Raw genomic sequence first — 20,679 nt, 5'->3', positions numbered from 1 at the left:
GCTAAAACCAAAAATCCAATGTGGCTACTAGTAAGTACTACTACTACTACGGTTACATTGTTTAGATTCAACCCTAAAGTACGTACAATAGTCTTATTGATGCAGTTTTCATGCATATGAACTGGTCATCCTGTAATCTTCAGATTCTGGTGGTTAAAATTTGAATGTTGGTGGCAGACTTCCTGTGTGGCGAGTATGTTCTGCCTGTACTTGCACGGGTCATCCATCTTTCATCCACAGTTGAAAAACATATTAGGGACATTGAAAACTGCACTCTACAGGAGTGAATGTTTTATTTCTGTGTGTCCTGCGATGTACAAAGCACAGTCCAGGGTGTACCACATTGCTCACCCAACGTCAGCCGACACAGGTGATGATGAGTGCTACAGAAAAGTATTGAAGATTAATAGCAGCAGTTGTTGAATCAAATAATGCGTCAGTGTACTCGTCTGCATTTAATGACAGATTCTGTTTACAGGAAAGATATTCCACTGACTGGCACCGCCTAAGGTCAGTTAGGTGGTCGTTGACAACGCCAAATCAAACCATGGTGCGCCTAGTTGTGATTCCATTAAAAGTTTAAACACGCAGCGCGGTGCCGAATGATGGCGGAGGTGGCAGTGTTCCAAGATGGATGCAGACCAGCCTCCCAATGAGCTGCGCTGACGTCTGGCTGATGGCAGCTAGCCTGTGACTACTAACCACATTATGTTTGTTTGAGCCGAAGGAAGAAGAAATGTGTGGGTCACCTCATATGTAATTGTAATGCTAATTAAAAATAGGCTACATCACCTGTGGATCGATCAATAAATAATGACAACAATAGCAGTCAATGGAGCAATTACTGTATGTTTGACTTCAGTGTTGTTGCTTTCAATCATTGGCATTTTCTTTACTAACTATAAGCACGGTGATATGGGTCACTTGAAAATATATATAAACAGGCAGCGATATGTAATTTGAAACATACATGTAAATTGGACATATGAATTCTAATGAAATGGGCACCTTAACCTGCAGTTCAAATCTAGGCTTAACTAAGTAGGCTACTTGCTAATGTCAGATTTTACAAATAAACACAGATGACTATATATTAATCTGTGGCAAGGGAAAATAGAAAATTTTATTTCTGGATTCGGATCAACACTTAATGGCTTCGTCAAACCTTTAACGAGTTTATCGGAAAAAAATAAATTGCTGCTTGATGGGTTCATCACCTCAATTTATGTGGAATTTTCTTTTAAACTCATTCTAATGAAAAAACAAAACAACAAGGTATGTTGATGAAAACAATACCACCTTAGTGATTTCTTTCTAATGCTTGGTCAAGGGAACTAAAAAGCATTTCCATGACTCTGGCCAGGCCATTTTTAGGAGTCTTTCAGCATGCCTGTGAATCTCCCTTATTTACATTTGAGATCTTTTATCTGCTGGAGTTTCCACTGGTTGCCTAGTAACATCATGATAGTTACAGAAGAGGAATTTTTTTGTGAGGTTGGAACACATTGTTGTGCATGACACAGTACTAATCACTTCTTGGTGCAACAATAGGTTCTGTTAGTCGGAAAAGAAAAGATTAAAGCCATTAATCATAACTGCCTTATTTTATGCCTGGTCTTGCTATGTGTCCAGATAGACTGGGCACAGACAACAGTTATTATTCAATTATCATGAAAGCGCTTGGGGTAATGTTTGCTGCAAAAAATTATTCTGGTGGAAGAACGCCAGCCAGATGAGAGCACGTGGCCAGTTTGTGCAAACGCACAAAAAAAAAAATATAAAAAAAAAAAAATCCCAAATGAGAAAATCAACTCAATTCTAAACAAAGTACAAGGTTTGATAACAGATGTCAACTTCTCATGTAAAGACCAGCCATGTGCTTAGTGTCGAGAGTTGGCCGAAATATGATGAATACTATCAAAAAAAAAAAAAAAAAAACAAAGGCATGAAAAAAAAAACTATGATATGTAGGAAAATCCACAAAATGCTGTTCTGCCCCCCCCCCCCTATTTATTTAGTGTTTGCAAATGGGCTTGATTGTGGTATAAAAACAGTCTCCCCACACACATATTCGGGCTCACAGATGCACAAACGCCCACGCAGGGCCACCATGTAGGCACCGCAACTGCAAACTCAGACAAGACTGCATTAACTGTCTGATTTATATCACGGACAAAAGTTGTTTTCGAAGATTGCTATTCACAGAAATATGCTACACTGCGCAGCTGGAAGCCATCACCTACTAATGGGGTAGGATAAGCCTTCTTCCCAAAATGTATTTTCTAAAACAATTTCCAAAGTAAACAGTGAGACGAGGAGCGAGGTGATGACAAGAAGGGTGCTGTTCTTGAGTCTTTGGACAAGATCAGTCGTTTGATGTTGATGCAGAGAAATAAATCAGAGACAGCTTTGGAGATCAGGAAAAAGATGACTAAAAGAGGGAAAAAGATTTGAGTGCCAGGCAGGCAGAAGAGGTAGTCGGCACTATTTGAAGTGGTTTCTCAACACGGCCAAAGAAGGAAGCGGAGGGAGAGAAGCGCAAACAAGGCAAGAGTGTGAGAAATCCTGGAAGCGCATTGAATGGCGATCACACTCGCCACCTGACAAGGATGTGTTTTTGTTCGTATGTGCTTTTCTATCGAGTCCGCCGCTGCGAAAAGGAGGTCCGCCCATCCTTCCAGACGATTTCACAAGATGCTCTGTAATGGCCAGATACCAGAACTGATCGCTATCTGAGATGTGTTATTGCTGATGGATAGTGCAGGTGGAAAGATGTGATCCAATCGGACACTAACTGGGGATTTTAATCTACAAAATGGGAATCCCGGACAAATGCTGGCCCAAATACTATAAAACAACCCCGCACCCCTTGTGAGTACAAAGCAGTACAGAAAACAGTTGAACTTGATATGTTGAGTTGCTCAGTGTGGTCTTGGGTTTTGAATGGTAGCGTTCGCATTGACCAAACAAACCACATAAATGCACCAGAGTTTCAATCACCAAAACAAAGCCTAAACTAAAAAGAGCTAGTGCAAAAGCTACACTTTTGTTATCGGTGGGGCTAAAATGACAACTCTGTAGTTGAATATAAATATTGACCCCAAACAAAACGTATTATGGCTAACCTATTTTCCAATACAAAACTAGACGTAAAGAAAGTTTCAATTAATAACTGATGCTGGAAAACAAAAATACTCTTGCCACCTGTCAGTTACTTTGTATTGTTTATCGCATAACATTGATGTGCTATTTTCTTCTAGAAGACCCACAACTTCTGAAAAATTATTTATATTGTTATAACCTAATAAGAATAACCTTTTTTTTCCCCCACGATTACATAGCCTCCTTGAGATATGTCATAGGTCAGCATCCTTAGAACAAACAAATACTGTATGTCTTTATACCAGAGGGAATCAGGCATCCAAAGTGCTGCATTTTTTTTTAACATATGTTAAAATGAAGCAACAAGCATGCAATTATGCAAATGATGTTTCTGCAAACACCACAGAAAATTGAATTATTTAAGTACCACAGTGAAACAACATCTACAACAATATGAAAACACCACAATGCTCATTTTCAATTGGGGTGGTTACAGAGGGAGCAGTTTATCTTTTGTTGTGAGGAAATGCAATGAATCATAATGACGTTTAGAAAAATAAAACATTATAAATCAGTGCAGTTTTAGACCACCACCACCCAAACGAATGTAGCCAAACGGATGTCTGCATCAAAAACTAACTTCTTCAATTTTTGTTGTACCTGTTACAAGGTACAAATAATTCCCATTTTTTCCACAACTATGTTCGGTTCTTGTTTCATCAGAATGTGCCAGTATAAGCAATTTAAACAACCAGTGAAAAGAAAACAGGTGGAGAGTCTTAGTCCAGATATGATATCATGGGTTCATTGCAATTTAATGGCATAAATATTCACTACAATCCCATTAGTAATAGATTGCCTGTATCAAAATGTGGCATTTATTTCAGAACGAGGTGCCAGGTTCATAAAGTGAAGTGGTCGCAGTAGATGATGGCGCTATTAAGTCATATTATGGCAGTGTAAATGTGCAGCTGGTGGCTGCAATGGCGCGGTCAAACCCTTCAAGATATTCAAACGACACAACTCGTAGCAATGTCGGACAATTAACTGTCATCGTGCTAGAGATGACCCAAAAAAGGGAGCAAGGAGAAATCATAACAATGTGACACTTAGTACTTTCTCCAGTCCAAGTGGTGCCCTTTACTTCTTTGTTTCTATGGTACTTCCAGCACATCTATTCATAGTGCCAACAACACGCCAGCCAAATTAATGGTAAATACACACACGAGCCAGTATCTTTGCTGTAATCTGACTTGTAAACTTGAACAAAACACTCTTGCTCATCCATTTCTGATCATCTATCGGAGACTTAAATCAAAAGTAGTTCTAGCCTTCGTCTTTGGAGTTGGGCGACTGAAATGCACACCAGCTCATTTGCTGCACTCGCTTTTGTGTTATTTTCATTTTTATTGGTGAGCGGTTACCGTAATCTGCTAACTCGGATAACATGATTCCATAACAATCAGATCAGGATGTTATCACCACATTACACACCAAAATACCCAAAGTGTTTGTTGCTTGATAGTGACATAAAAGGACATCTGTATTGTGGAAAAGCAATAGTAGCACATTTTGGCTCTTCTGTGTTAGACCACAGAAACATTACTTTAAAAAAAAGCCTTAATACAGAGTTTCTGTCAGATACATTACACTTCCCGATATGAAACATCCTCGCAATGAAACACATATTCCCTGCATGTCTCAATTAGAGTCTGGCTCAAGAATATTCTTGTATACGGATGTGTTTATTACCTCACATTGCATGGAGGGAATCACACACAGAAAAAATGATTTTAGTCCTTTGTCAATAATGCCTGCACATTCTATAAACAAGACTTCAGATTTCACACACGCACGCATGCACAGGATTATCCTGACTCTTCAATTCTACTAAACAGTACCTGCTGTGCGTATCTGTGTTTGTGCATACATGCTAGTGTGTTTGGGCTTTGCCAGGCAGCAGAGCTCTCTCAGGTTACACACAAACTCACACACACAGGAAGGCTCAGAGCAATAACAACAGCCGATCAAACGAACCCTCGCCAGGTTAAGGGAAAATGTTTTTGCACTTCTTTTTGCAAACTGATAAAAAGCATCTGGAGCTGAGTCAACGTATGTATGTGCATGGACTGCCTGTGTTTATGTCTTACCGAGTAATTAAGCACCTTCAAGGTATATTTCTCACTCTAAATACATTGCGAGCCAGTAATGTAACAGAAATCAGATAAGGTGACGCTGAGTGATTTGACACTGCAGTCCAAGAGAAACTTATCCCACATTTCTGTATTTCTTTCTGACCACAATGTACATCCTAGTAAGCACCTCAATGTGTACATTCTCTGAAAAAGAGTGCACCTTCATTTTAGGTAGCAGGTTTTTAATCAGGAATGGATATACATACATGTTTTCTTTTTGTACACATGTTGGGTGTGGGTTTTTGTGGGTTGTGAATGCTCCATCTGCTCAAATCTGCGCTGGTACTTTTAAAGTCAAATTTGAACATCCCAATGGATGACAATTGTGCTCAAATTCATGTGAAACTGGAACTGTGTGTGCCATTCAAAATGACAGCCATAGGTCACGACAATAGACACCGTTAAGGGAATCGTGATCTCCTGCATATATCATCTAAGACTGTCTCGACCCAAGACGTTTTGACTTTACAATGCCTGTCCCCCGTCTGCCATTTTGTCTGGCTAATGCCTGTGTGTGTTTGTGTGCCAGGAGTATCGTCGCCCTCCTTTTTACATATTATCGTTTCAAAGAAGAAAGCTGTGTCTTTTAGCAATGCTTCTGCAGCCAAAAGAGAATCCATTACCATGGAAACGAAGCTCACGATTATAAAAAGATTGGAGAAAGGAGAGACACCAACACCACCAAGGCTTTAGTCGGTCGACCTTGGTGACAATTATTAAATAATATGTACTCGATTTTGACAGTGTGATGGTAAATCCTCTTTCATTTAATAGTGTTTTGAGAAGATTTTTATCGACAATTACGAATTTTCAGGGGCGCTGCCATTATTCGGAGTCACATGACTTACGTGCGCCGACGTGTAAGGTGCCGCACCAAAGGCTCGGTTACAGGGGACACAATTTATGCCCAGCGCTGATTTGTCAGATTTATCCTCATCTGATGAAGAAATAGCAATATCGGTTGATCGGAAGACGGAGGAATAGTTCCATACAGATTTGAACCTGTGCCTATCAATAATGGTGAATATTCGGATGGTTCTTCGGGCGGAATGACGCCGGATTCTGACGAGCGAGCGCCCCTGAAAATTCGTAATTAACAATAAAAATCTTCTCAAAACACAATGAGAGAGGATTTAACATCATATTGTCAAATTAGAGTACATATTACATGACCTATTGGATACATTGTTCATGCAAAGCACTGGATTTCCCCTTTAAATTTTGTAAATTCCCGATTTTGTGAGCTTTGGAAGTTGGAAGCCCACAGTATGCAAAAAAAAATAAATACTTGAAATAGTAGAATCTACGATCTTATTAAAGTTTAACTTTTTTTAATGGACTTATGGAAATAAATGAACTTTTTCATGATATTCAAAGTTTTTGGAAAGCGTCTCTATAAACCAACAAGCGCTCCAGTTCAGTTTTCTACGCTGCCTTAGCGTTTCCTCTGCAATTGTTAGAGAAACATCGTTCCGACATCAGAGAAACAGCTTTTTGAAGCTTACCTGGAAGCCCTGGATGCGAGCCAGGTACTCCAGCTGCTGTGCGGGTTGCACAGAAACACCACAAGCCAAGGGGGGACTCTTCCCCTTTCCTGGCAGCGAAGCATCAGCCATGGGCGACTGGCCGTTTAGCAGCAGCTCCCTAGCCATAGTGGCTGTCGGGCTGGGAGCAGAGGATGGACTGCTGAAGTATGGAGTGTGTCCTGGGGGTAGTGGTGTGACACAGGGACCCATGTCTTTGGTACCCATGTAGTTGATGGAGCCAGTGCCACTGGTGGCGTTGGAGCCTGGGGAACTGCCTGCCTGTTTCCTGCTGGCTTCCATCTCTTGGTAGACATCAGGGCTGAGGTGGAGTAAACCTTTCTGGGCTGAGAGGATTGAGAGGGATAATAAGTTGGCTGGATAGAAACCATTTTATTCAAGTACAGTATTGTAGAGAAATAAGAGTTGAAAGAAATTGAGTTCTCTTCAGAATTTGCTTGTGGATGCTGAGTAAGGCTGTCAGTTTAATGCCATTTAGAAGAAAAATAAACAGAGGACGGTCATGCTGCATAACATATCACAATAAATCACAGGAATCCCCAGATCTTATGGGTCAGGATGATGACAATGGCAACACATTTCTCGTATCACTGCGGCTCTGTGCAGCAGCTCAGGAAAATATATTTGTGTTGAGAGAAATAGTAGGTCAATGACAGCAAAAACACATTGTTTAGTGATTAGGTTTTAGAAATGAAATGAAATTAATATATCCCAATGCTACTTTAGTCATGATTTATTTTTTTACTTGACTCTAGGCATTTAAAAAATAAGATAGGCCCACCCTGACTTTGATCAGGAAGTGCAATTTCATACATTAACCACTGAAATGACAGCCATACAACTTCAATCGCACAAATGCGTGTGTCACTGCTTGTCTGTGTAGTTTGGCTCCCAACGTGTCATTCCATCACTTTGTGTGGCTTGGCAGTCCGGAGCCCCACCAATGCATCCGCTGGGATAGAAGCGCGCAGATTCTTTCTCACTCGGAAACGCAAACACAGACACATCAACCAACATCAACAAAACAGCTAGTATTGCATCAGTGATGAGAAACAGCAGAGTCGGCTGGCTGGAATCATGTATCACTTTTGACCCAACAGGGCAAGAACTGGGACATGATTTTGTTCATGAGCCTTTGCTGGGATTTGAACCTTCCAGGACCACTTCAGAAACTGAGCATTTTGTCTGGCTGATTTGGGCACGTTGTCACGGAGACAAAATTGTACTAAACATGCAAGCAGTAAATAAGGACCAATTATTTACAAATCTTTTAACCCTCGATTACAAATCCTTGCAGTCTGATTAGTAAACCACACCAACCACAAGGGATACTCAAGTCAAAACGCCTGTAACAAATGCTAACCGCCGAATTGAGAAGCAGGTTGTCTCGCCTCCTGTGACTACCTTTTGGTGGCCTGAACAAATGGCCCGTGTGATTTGCATTTAACAGGCCAAGGCATCTGTTTTGTCTGACCAGCTTCTCTTTCACAGAACACAGCTCCATCCAGACGAACAAGACGGGACTTTGCCTCTTCCTTTCCAGATCACTTAGATAAATCTCATGTGTTTATCTTGGCATATGTAGTGCTCTGACATCATTGTCCTGCAATGGGTGCGACAGGTGAACTGAGGAAAACGTCAACGGGCTGCGCTACTTTCGACTCTGTGCAGTTCAGACTACAAGACAGACTAAAAGAATACGAGTCATGGTAGACTAATAGGGGGAAATGTGAATGGGGATAAAGATGATAAAAGTAAAGGAGCCGGTTTTTAGATGGGAGAGGAGCTGGGTGTGGAGGAGTGGATGTGAAAACCATGCGGAGCCTCCTAAATTCAGCCAAGGTCACCAGAGACAGGAAGACCAGCTGTGTGCGTGTGCGTCTTTGTGCTTGTTTGTGTGCGTACGGACCAACAGCTGGGAAGAAAGTGTTGGAGCGAGCACATGACTGACGGCATACTTCCTGTTTGAGTTACTATAGCCATCACACATACGCAGACAACAGAGAGATTACTGCACTTGCACTTAAGTTGGAGCTTTCTGGGAATCTAGAGACCATTGACCAATGTTTACAAATGAAGTGGGCACCGAAGGCTGCAATGAAACCCAGGCGCTATTACTCATACTCTAAAAATCTCCACCACGTCAGCAATGACAACTTCTATGGCTTTACCCTTGTTTCTCGTCAGGAGGGAAACTTTTAAATCTGGATTTATACAAACTTGCCTGAGAATTCTCCAAAGAAACTGAAAGATGCTGGCTAACATGACATCAGCTGTGGACCAAGAGTATTGTGTGGGGGCTCAGAGGGGGCAGAGAATGTAAGCCATGCGAGTGCTGGTCTGCCAGAGGGAGCGTGGATATTGGGATGTTTGCAATAGGGAGCGACGGTTTGAAGCTGTTGTTAGAAGACTAAGCACTTGGAAATTGTATGTGTGAAGTGGGGGCAAATGAGAGAAAGTAGAGAATGGACAGAAGAAGCAGTAAAGCTGAGAAGTAAGACAGGAATGAAAGGAGCGCAGTGGAAGTTTCCAGGCAGTTTTGGAGAGGTTCCGCCCATGTTCGGCGTCCGGCGGGCCAGGGGAGCACTGGAGGGAAGCCAGAGCCAAGCATGAGACTGATCGAAAACAGATAGGGCCAGAGCCCGCTGCTATAAATCACCACGGCTGAGCGAGACCTTCGCATAGTTCACACATGCACACAATGCATGGACACACAGACGCACACACATATGCACAGCAGGAAATGAAATGTGGCAACGCGAGTGAAAAGCCTGGCTGCAGGACCCATGGGAATTGAAAAAAGAAAAATTACTCCTCTTACTACATTTTCCTTTAAGGCTCCGTTCCAGTCTCTAAGCCACTGTGTCAGCTGTAGCGCAGCATCCGACAGCTCACAAAAGCCAAAGGACAGAAGTACGCATGTGCACAAACACAATGAAGTGCACGTTATGTTTGGTGACTACTTTGGATTTACCATTTTTTCTGAAATAGTTGCAGGGGCTTACTTTGGGACAGGTATTTCTTTGAAGAAATGTGATGCATTTTAGAGGAGACGTGTGTGGGTGGCACGAGAGATGCTGTTATCTGTTGATTGGTCATAAGCAAGTTGTTATGTTCATGTTTATATAGGAAATGGCTAATAGGCAACTGCGTCCCATTAGATATTTCTCTTAGTCTATTCAAGATCATACTAATGTCTATTTTCTCTATGGTATGTTTTTTTGTTGTGAAAATTCACCAATTTATGCTCCAAGTTGGAGGCAAGCCCCAAACCTTAAATGGTAATTCTTTGACATGCCAAACATCAGTCGGTCAGATGCCTTGTAGACAGTTAACGCGTCGTTAAGGTGTCTTTATAGTCGTAAGGGGCGACCACGCTGACGTCACTGCGGCTCTCCTGCATATAGTTTGCCTTAATACTCGAGCGTAACTCACGCACGCAGTTTTAAAAACGTGCTGCAGTTCTTCTCCAAGTCAGAGGTGCTACTACAGCTTGCATTGGCTTGGACGCTGTAAGGTGAAGTTTCCTCAGCACTTTTTGGTCATTTTCGAGAGCTGTTATTACTTTCCTTTCCATAACAAAGAGCAAAGCAACAACAATGATGACCATGGAACAGTGTCTGCTTGAACAAATGCACGTACGTGACCAGATCTCATGTTTAAATTATACTGAAAAATGGGTCGAGAATGTGGTACGTGGGACCAGGTAGAACAGTATGTCATCACAGCATGTGACTAAAACTGGCGAATCACGAGTAATGAACTCTGCAGCTTTTTCCGTGCAGCAACTTTTTATTTACGTGTACATTGCAAGCTACGCAGGTGTGCTGCGTTGGGAAATGCTTAGGTCTCTCTCACTCCTATTTCACACCATCTGTCATCTCTGTTCAAAATATGCAAATCTTCCATTCTCAAACAAGTGCTTTTTCTCTCACAGGTGCAGGTAGACGGCTGAGTCTTCACCTGAGGAGTTCGCTTCTCAGTGTTGTGATATGGGTCTTAGTGGTGGCTTGGTTTCTTCAATATATTAAAACTAAAATTCACAGTTTTTCTGAATGTAATTATTTTAATTAGTGGGAGCCCTGCACTTGTTTACTTGATTTGGAATAGAAGACAATGACAAAATGTCCTGGCTGCTCTGTAATTTTGTTTTGATCACATAAATCCTATTTCAGAAAAACAGGAAACTGAAAATGGAAGCAAGGTGTCTACAATTAACACTGTCTTTTGTCTTCATTTCTCTCCCCCCGCTAGAAACTTTGTTCTGTTCCACTGATCGAATCTGATTCTCAGTAAACTTTGATCCACCCATCCATTTTCCGAGCCATTTATCCTCACGAGGATCGGAGAAGTGATGGAACCTATCCCAGCTATCCTCGGGCAGGAGGCGGTTTACACCCTATGCCCGACTTGCTTGCCTTTTGGTCACGAAAATACAGTATAATATTAAGAAAGCACAGAGCAAGCTTAGAATTGCCACTGTGACACAGTTAAAACTGCTCCAGCATAAAAAGATTTTGCTTGTCCTAACAGATGAACTGGACAAAAAAAGAAAATAAATTGAAGCAAGGAATTTAGTGTACTCTCTTTATATTTGGATTAATTTTAATACAGGATTTTCATTTAAAATCAGATGTTTTATTAGAAAGTCTCTCTCCACATATTGCTTGGTGTGTACGAATCATGTGTAGCGATAAACCCGTATTTGCGGTAGGGCAACAATTTTGACTCTTAGATAGAGGCAGCTTTCATTCTAGGAACTTGTAGGCTCTCCTTCTTTTCCCTCATTGTTTCCCCTTCCAAAAAAAAAAAAAAAAATGCCCAAAGATGTCCGAGTTTTTCACCTCATTTTTGCTAGATTGTAGATATTTTTCATAGTACTTTCAGATCAAAATATTTTTTTATTCTGTCTCTCAGTGTATCAAACGACCCACAGACCAGTAAAAATAAACAAACCAAATAAATTGCTTTGGCATACTATAATTGAAGGAAATGATTGTCAGCCTTTCAATTCAACAGCAAGTATCAAAACCATGTTTCTAAAGCTTAAAGATTGTACTTTTTAAGTCCTTGGAAAACATTTACTAGAAAGAAGAGAGCCATGAAAACAGCTTTGCGCCTCCATTTTGCATTGGCAATAATATCATCATTCAAAAGGCAACAACGACAAACACATTTTTGTGGGTTGTGTTTCTGCAACAAATATTTAGAATGTATGACTGATGTGTGTGTGGTTTGGGAGACCCTAAAAAGCTCATTAGTAGGGCGTTAAACCTCATATTGAGTAAGAGGCAAACTATGAATGGGAATGGCTGCAGACATCATCACCAAATGAAGGGAATCTCCCAGGAGGCTCTGCTCTGGAGTTATGAGACATAATACAAAGGCTACAATACAAATCACAACCACAAGCTGTAGTTTACACAAAAGAACAAACATCTCACCAGCCATGACTGTGATTTAAATGATTTGTTGTTGACAGACTGGGCCAAATCAAAAACATGAATACCATTAATACAGCTCTGTTCTGAGATAGATAGTGTGTACGCAGAGCAAACAACGAAATCCAGTGGAGAGGTGGTTATGTGTAGCTAATCATAAAGTTCAAACAATCCCATTTCCAGACTGTGGTTTTATATTCGAGTCAGGGTAAGGCAGTGCAGCCAAAGCCTTCAAATGGATGTGAGTGATGACAGTGCCTTCAAATTTAAAATACTGATCTGTTTGTTGTCTGTGCCACATCACATGGACAATTTTTTTTTCTTCTCCAGTTCCTGGCATTTATTAAGTCACTTTTGTCTTGGGTAACGTGTTTGCAATGTATTCACATACGACGTGCATAGAGGAAAGGGGAAACTGTAGGCAAAGAAAAAAATACAAATAGAAAGTGGTATCTTAAAATAGAACATTTGATTTAATAATAAGGGGTGTTAAATTTAACAGACAATGAGGGTTGACAGAAAGCAGCTGTTTTATACAGAACTGGATCCTCACACTTTTCATGTATTCTGTGTTTTACCTCCCACTGTCAAACAAAAAGGCCTGCTGAGTTGCCACATTTGGTGTAAATCAACACATAAAAATCCTAGTACAAACAAAGTAGTATTTATTTTTGAAATAAAGTGAAATAGCTAATGTATGGTTCTAATTCAATGTCTTGACATCTGTAAATTATTGACAAGGCAAACGCACAACACCAGCACTTGGGAGAAACATAATATGCCGTTGTTGACACGTGGAAGTCAATGCATGCAAGAAGATGAGCTGATAATGAAGATACACAATTATGTCAAGATAGAGCATAGTTTTACCGCCAGTGTGCGTGACTTCAAAGTTTTTGACTGGTGCCCATTTTGTTTTGTTTGCAATGTTTTGAAGTTGTCAAGCAGCACAGATGTCCCATCTTGAGCAACTTGATTACATTTTCATATATCCCCCACATCATCTCGTGGTATGCGTCTGTAGTGTATAGAATTATGTGAATGCACGCTTGTGGGTTAATCCTGAGTGAAATGTAATGTTTTGTGCACAGGACGGCAGCGGGGGGACTCCCCAGAGGGCCTCAGTGTGCGGGCCCTGTAAGCTTGAGTGAATGGGCCTGAATTCACAGGCTCCCCACGAGGACGCAGGGCTGATTAAGCTGACAATCAGATGCCCATTGACCAGTCACAGAGATTAAACGCCGGGCCATCTCGGCAGCTAAAACCACCTGGGGATAGAGGCAGCGATGGCGACGTGGGGAAAGGGGAGGAGAAGGAAATGGAACGGGAGACAGAGAGACATGCCGATACTCACTGTTACTTGTTGCTTCGGTAAAAGACGCCTTTTGTCCATTCCAGCCTTTGTTGTCCATCTTTGGTGATGCAGAGGGAGGCAGAGGAGGAGGAGGAGCGGGTAAGTAAGAGAGATGTATTCTTGAACAGACAGCTTTTTCCACGCATGTCAGACAAGTTCCTTCCTACTGTTTGGACCACAAAGAGACGAGCACTCACATGCGAGAACGCTTACGGAGCCTAGTGTCTGTCTAAGCGAGCTATTTAATCAGGGGGGGTTGTCAATGTTTAGCACCCTCAAAGGGTCCTATTCAGTGCATTGCTGTGGTGGTATGCATGTTTGGCTACACAAACACACAGTCACACACATGTGTTCTGGATCGGTGTGACAGTTGAGATGAGCAAAAAAAAGAAAAAAAAAAAAGAGAAATTGTGATCTCCGGAGAGAAAACAACAGATTTTGGATGAGTTTGCTTACAAATTCAGTGGAATGTTTACAGATTAAATCCCTAAAATTCATAGGATTTGGATTTCAAAACAAAAATGTTGAGAGGGAAGTCCGGGCGTTCCTACTAAAGGTACTGGTCCCGCAACCCAACCTTGGACGAGCTTTAGAATGGATGGATAGATGGATGGTTAGGATTGGAACAAAAATGAATCAACAGTTGAATCAAACAGAGTTCAAACCATCATCATGTGCGACATGAAGTTGGTACACTAGGTCACTCCACTTAGTTTTTGTGATGCCACGACAGAAAGGTACAAGTGATGCCAAAGAGTAAAAGGGTAAAACATCTTTAAGTCCAAGGAAAGGGACTATATAAATCCAAGCCATTACCAGCAATATGATAACCACAAAAACTTGAATGGAATTCAAACTGTGGAAAAGGAAATATTTTGGCAATTAATCAGAGGTTAATTACGTCAAATAATTAAAAATTGACACAGATTGATCTATTGGGTTCTTCTCCTACTGAGTAGCCTTACTTTATTTTATAAAGTATTCTTGTATAGAGGGACCCCTCACTTCACAACAGTGCCTTCTCTTCCTTTAACAGTGATGGAACCTGAATTTGTACACAAGTCGGAAGGCGCTATAATCCATCACTAACATATGCTAATGTAGTAGCAGGGTCATACCTGTAGTACATACTCATCTGAAAAACACATTTACAACATGATTATTCAACATTCTAATGAAAAACATTAAGCACAGCCATAACTGAGCATGCCTTCTTGTGACGGATCATGATGTATTCCTATACTCCTTGCCGTTCGTAAACTCGCAAAGTGTTAAATTAGGAATGTTGAAAACCAAAGCCCCTGTTCGGTTAATAAAGGTTCTAGGATGGGGAAAGTTTGAGCTCATAAGGAGTCAATTTAATTCATATTGATTTCCCATATGCGATACACGATGCACTGTTTTAAAATTGTTGGAAGTCAACCAGAGTCACAGAATGGAATTTGTTGGAGGTTTCATTGAATAGACCCGATAATGTTTTGTTAACTACCTTATAACAAGAAGAAAAAAAAAACATGTAAAAAATGAATATAAAGTAATGATAGAAATTTTTTTCATTATTTAAGTGGAGGGAAAAAAAGAGAGAACTACCTCTGTTGGATTTTGAGTGATTGTGGAGGCTTTGTATCCCAGCTGCAGCAGCATTGCCTCAGCAGCATTCCGTTTAGCCACCTTTTTGTTTGGCCCCGTTCCTGTGGCAACCTCGGTATTCACCTTCACCTGCACGAAGAACACATTTGACTTAAGTAATCATATTTCTTTATCTATAACAATGGCTTTAAGGCATCACTTTAGCAGAATTTGGATAAAAATACACTGCTGTCATGACATTCCCTCTGTTAGGCTTTCATTCACTTGTAAATTGGAACACTCAAGTTTCCTTCTCCGGACCTAGTCAGCCACATAATTTACATTTCGCAATAAAAGGAACAGTGAGGTGTTTGTTTTTCAGTGATCCTGAAACATTAAATCTGTCAACTTGTAATGTAAGCAGATATTTCCTAGAGAATATCAGGCGTCATTATGTTATGCAAACAGACAATTACGCTGTACAAATAACATTAAGGCGGCTCAAGCCTGTGAAAAGACAGGCTTTGGTGCACTTAAAGTGCTCTGACATGCTCATTAAGTGGTAGTTTGAATGCATCATACGGGCCATGAGGAAAAACATAATGAGAAGCCGGGTAAATCACTTGTGGAATCAACAAAATACTTCTTAAAATAATAAATAGAATCTATTAAAGATACTTGAGAGAAGGTGAAATATTTTCTTGTAACTAGTGGTAGGAGCAGACAAAAGACAAGAAGGAAACAGAGACTCATTGCATTCCATGTGCTTATGGTAGAGAACAATGAAGAAATTTAAGAAGAGTGAGCAGACAACACAAAAGAAAGGCACATACATTCACAGAGCCTGATGTGCGTATCTGAGAGGCATGGAGAATAGGTTTGAGGCTGAATTGCTGCCTGATGCGAAGACAAAGTGTTCCACTTATGAAAGAAGAGGGTTACAGAAAAAGAATATGTGACAGAGAGACAGAAAAACAGCATGGCTAATAGAAAGGCTGACGAGAAAACTATGACAAAATTAATTGGAAATTAAGATAATTATTGTATGTGCACAGTAAAGCCGCGCTAAGATACAGCATGTGTGGTTTAACACTTGAAAAGGATAAATGAGGACAAGACAGCTTTTATATATTAGATTAAAATATTGATTGCTATCTGCCCTTAAAAAAGTTTTTTAACAGTATGCAAAACAAATATGTACCTGCATGATAAATTCCCTGCGTCGGGGCATCCCCCTCTCTGAGAGCAGCAAATACTCGGGCTCTTTTTCTTTCTTGGCCTGCTGGATCTGAGCAAGGCGGCTGATAGGGTTCATGCCCTGGCCATAGTCTGGTCCCGTCTAGAGGACAAAGTGACAGTGGGAGATGATTGCTTCGAATGACAACAGCATGCAAGAGGTGGAAATGAGTGGCTTGGTACTGAGACAAGTACTTCTTTCATCAATTAAATTACTGAAACCATGGATTGGTTTTGTTGGTGGAATGGCAATTCAGACAGATGCTAATGTTAAAAAAAGAGTCAATGGTTGAGCTAAAGCATATCTACTTGCTGTTTAATAGTGATTTTTAGATTCTGTATGAAAGATGGAAAGTGTCCTCAATTAATCCCTGGATGTTTCATGATCGGCGGCACAATAAAGTGTTGGCCTCACTGTTCTGAGGTCCTGGGTTCAATCCCGGCCCCGCTTGTGTGGCGTTTGCATGTTCTCCCCGTGCCTGCGTGGGTTTTCTCCGGGCACTCCGGTTTCCTCCCACATCCCAAAAACATGCAACATTAATTGGACACTAAATTGCCCCTAGGAGTTCAGCTGTTTGTCTCGATGTGCCCTGCGGTTGGATGGAAACCAGTTCAGGGTGTACCCTGCCTCCTGCCTGTTGACAGTTGGGATAGGGCGCAACCCAATAGCCTAAGAGGATGGACTGCAAACAACGGCTGCCACTACTTTTAAGGTTCTCGAGGATTGAAGTTTGACTAATGTACTTTTGCACAGCACGAGTCATCATCTGTTACACAAACACAGACGCCGTTTACTGAACTGAGCCCTCAAGAGACTAATGGAACTGTATGAGTCGCCTCTTTAGCACGTCATCCCCATGGCCCACTGTCCAGGCATGACTAATCGATTTACACTCAATCCTCCAGTTGCAGTAATGTAACAGTTGCCTCAAGCGTGGGTTGAATGGTCATACATGGAGTGAGGCACAAGGATGACATAATAGAAAGGCGACTGTTGTTGTGTTACCATTCCATTAACATACAAAATCTGTTGGGTGTCTTTAAACACAGAATAGTTTTACTTTATTTTATTGGGTTTTTATTACTCAGTTGTGTTCTTTTTTTGGGGGGTGGGGTGTGGGGGGGCTTGTGTATGAAAAAATGGGTGCTGTATAAACAAGTCTTCAAAAGTTGCAGCTTGAATAAATGACGAGCAATTTTGTGGAATTTTTAAAATTTGTTTTCCGCCTTGTATTTTTCACGACCACAAATCCAAAACACTCCATTGTGTGATATAAATCCAAGCTGTTGCTTAACAGTTAAAGTTGAGTTTTTATTAGAATATTATCCTTACTCAATTGGGAACTAGTAATAGCATTCTTGTCGAGTTTGGACTGTGGTGCTGAGCTGCCATCAAGCGGAAGTGACGGTAGCTCAGTTTTCGCACGCACAGGAGTGCTGGACAGTGTGCTTCAACGAGAAGTTTGTTTTGACAGTTCATTGAGTCAAATTTCACAATCCGTTTACAATTCCTCATTCTTGTTTAAATAGATAAAATGTTGAGTGCTTACTGAACTTGAAACAGTCCACACTAAACACTGCATGATGGTGGATTGTCTCTTCCTGTTTTTGTGACAGGCAGTAAAATTGGTTTGCTCAGTGCTATGTAGCGTATACACTGTGTACAATTGTAACCAAGCATTACTATGAATGGACAAACTGGACAACACAAAAATCTAAAATATTAATTATCCATCCATTCATTTTTTTTTCTGGACCGCTTATCTTCACAAGGGTCATGGGCTAAAATATTAGCATATAAATCAATAATTTTACACAGCATTATACTGCATCCTCACCTATAAGGAAGGCCTGTTGCAATCTGAAGGTGACTAAATAAAAACAAAAAAATACTGCATCTATGTGAAGATATACTAGGTATTACAATTACACCAACCAACTCTGGCTGGAGTACCTTGAGAATGGTCTTAGTGCGTTTCTTGTAGTGTGATTTGGGTTTCTCCACAACAGGGATGAAGGGCAGCTTCTTCAGGTCCTGCAGGATGGAAACAGCAGCGCGCTTCTTGGACAGCTTTTTGCTGTTGCCCTCGCCCTCAGCTGAGAATTCCCCAACGGTGACGCGGGTCAGGAAGCTTTTCATGTGCGGGGGTCCACTCTCCTTAAACACCTACCAAGTATACATAAGTGGAAAGGGAGTTCCGCAAATTAAAATGTTGATTTGAGTCCAGAGTTTCCTGGACAGATACATAAAACAGGAACAAGGCTTGTGGGTCTGCATGTGTTCAGAGATGGCTTCTGCAGATCCATGTGAATGAGTGTTTGTCTTTTTGTTCATGGTGTGTGTTGGGAAGCGTGTGCAGCACACTCTGCAAGCAGCTATATACACCAGGTGGTCTAAAACATCTGCTCTCAATGGACAAAGTGCTACCCGCCCATACACTCATGTTATTCATATACAAGACACAAACAGGCACTGACGTACAAGAACACATTAAGAGTAACATGCTCCTAGATGACAGTCTCTAGTGATGAGGGCTCAGTTTCCTTCCTCTAGCCTCTGGTCACCTGGGAGACCTAAAACAAACACCGGCTGGCGTTAGGTCATGCTTCTGCAATCACATCTACTTCCTGTGAAGTGCAAAACCAAGGTTTGTGTGAGTACAGTGTGTGTGTGTGTCTCTGAGTGAAAGACAGTGAGAGAGAGTAGCAGGTGTGGCTCTCTGAAACATTATTTAGGAAAACACAAAAGGCAAGAATTAGGTTTCACACACTTATGAATACAACAGTACATGCACATTCACCTAATCAACATACCTTTGCTGTTTTTTTCAAAGCAGTATTCATTAACTGGTATATCAACAAGTCCTTAATCAGAGCACAATTTGTGGTGCTCACAGTGAAAATTGTTGCAATCAAACAAACCGCAAAGGGCTAATTTCAACTCAATGAACTGATTAAAAGCGATAAGTGGAACCATGAGCATTCCTAAGATACTTGACACAACAACACAGCACAGGCTAATTCTACACCATTACAGGAACTTAGGGATAATGTCTCCATTATTGCCCATTCAATAATAACCGCATGCTGTTTGTTTCAGTAAACAAAGTACAAGAGCAATGATAATTGAGGCAATCACATCAGTTGGACTTGAAAATGCTAGGAATGGTCAACACTCAAATGCCTGAAAGTAAAAAAGTACACGTCTGGGGAGTACATATGGATAAAAACATTCACCCATAAGTCTGCAATGACTTCCATTTCATCTTCAATTCTTCAATGTGGTCACATTTTGATAAAATGTCTTCATTTTATTCTGAAAGGTGTGACTGCAAAGCACTCCTGTGGATGACCAATACTTACTCCAAAGTTTGCAGAAGTTTTCTTTTTATCCTGTCAATATTTCTTTACAATTATTACACGATGAAAAGAAGCATGTTGCACAAAGCAGTTGGAACACAAATGGCAAAGCTGGCAGTTTGTTCCCTCACAGAGGTAATGCATGTCATTACAGTTGGGCCAAAAAAATTATAATTTGCGAGAGAATGTTGGCAACTGATGCTTGAATAGAGAATACTGGTATGTGTAAGGCATCACACTCTTGGTCCATCAGTTCTTTTCCTTCCTTCTCTCTTTAGCATGACATCTTCATGTAGTCTCTTTTTCCATTACAGGTCATAACCGCCTTAAGACATACGCAGCGTTTCAGCTTTTGTCACAAAATAAGATGGGAAGCTACCTAAGGAAATAAACAATTACAACAGAGTTTACATTTGTAATCAGGAAAAAATTCCATCAATGCTTTCCCCTCCTCTTTTTTGTGTCCTGTTCGTGTTAGATCAAGCAGAATGGAGAATTTGCATCCAATTTATGCCAGAACAGTTTTACTGTGTCACAGTGGAGTTTTTGAGGTTCCTCTGTGATTTCTTAGTGTTTTTAATTGAGGTTTATTGAGGATCTGAGTCGATCAATCAAACAGAACAGATTTTTTGAGGTGTGAGACAAAGAGCTAATTCTAAACAGAATGAGGAAAGTAAATCTTTCCATATCTACAAAAAAGAAACATTAAACATGAATGTTACACCCTGTTAACGAAGGACAGGACAAGATAGGAGAGGACAAGGACAGGAGAAGAAGCATGCAGGACAAGGATGGTGAACTCGGCTTTACAAATGAAATGTGGTGGAACTGACTCAGGGAATTATAGAAGTCTATAGAAGGAGAATATAAGTGGAGGG

General features: G+C 40.8%; 1 protein-coding gene across 3 annotated transcripts in view; it reads right to left on the bottom strand.

Annotated features, from left to right (window-relative positions):
• The window catches only part of stau2 (staufen double-stranded RNA binding protein 2), an 86,653-nt gene that overhangs the window by 32,667 nt on the left and 33,307 nt on the right, over positions 1-20,679 (bottom strand). For all 3 annotated transcript variants that reach the window (XR_009792742.1, XM_061805416.1, XM_061805417.1), the window contains exons 8-12: positions 18,396-18,608; positions 16,407-16,544; positions 15,227-15,355; positions 13,637-13,694; positions 6,803-7,167 (exon numbers count right to left, since the gene is read on the bottom strand). Coding sequence is in view for 2 of the 3 variants with exons in the window: in XM_061805416.1 (XP_061661400.1) it covers positions 6,803-7,167; positions 13,637-13,694; positions 15,227-15,355; positions 16,407-16,544; positions 18,396-18,608 (903 nt within the window). In the remaining variant the exon portion in view is untranslated. The remainder of the gene's footprint in view (positions 1-6,802; positions 7,168-13,636; positions 13,695-15,226; positions 15,356-16,406; positions 16,545-18,395; positions 18,609-20,679) is intronic.

This window comes from Syngnathoides biaculeatus, chromosome 19 (genome assembly GCF_019802595.1).
Source record: "Syngnathoides biaculeatus isolate LvHL_M chromosome 19, ASM1980259v1, whole genome shotgun sequence".
Classification (NCBI taxonomy): domain Eukaryota; kingdom Metazoa; phylum Chordata; class Actinopteri; order Syngnathiformes; family Syngnathidae; genus Syngnathoides; species Syngnathoides biaculeatus.
This window is presented reverse-complemented; position numbering and strand designations above follow the sequence as displayed.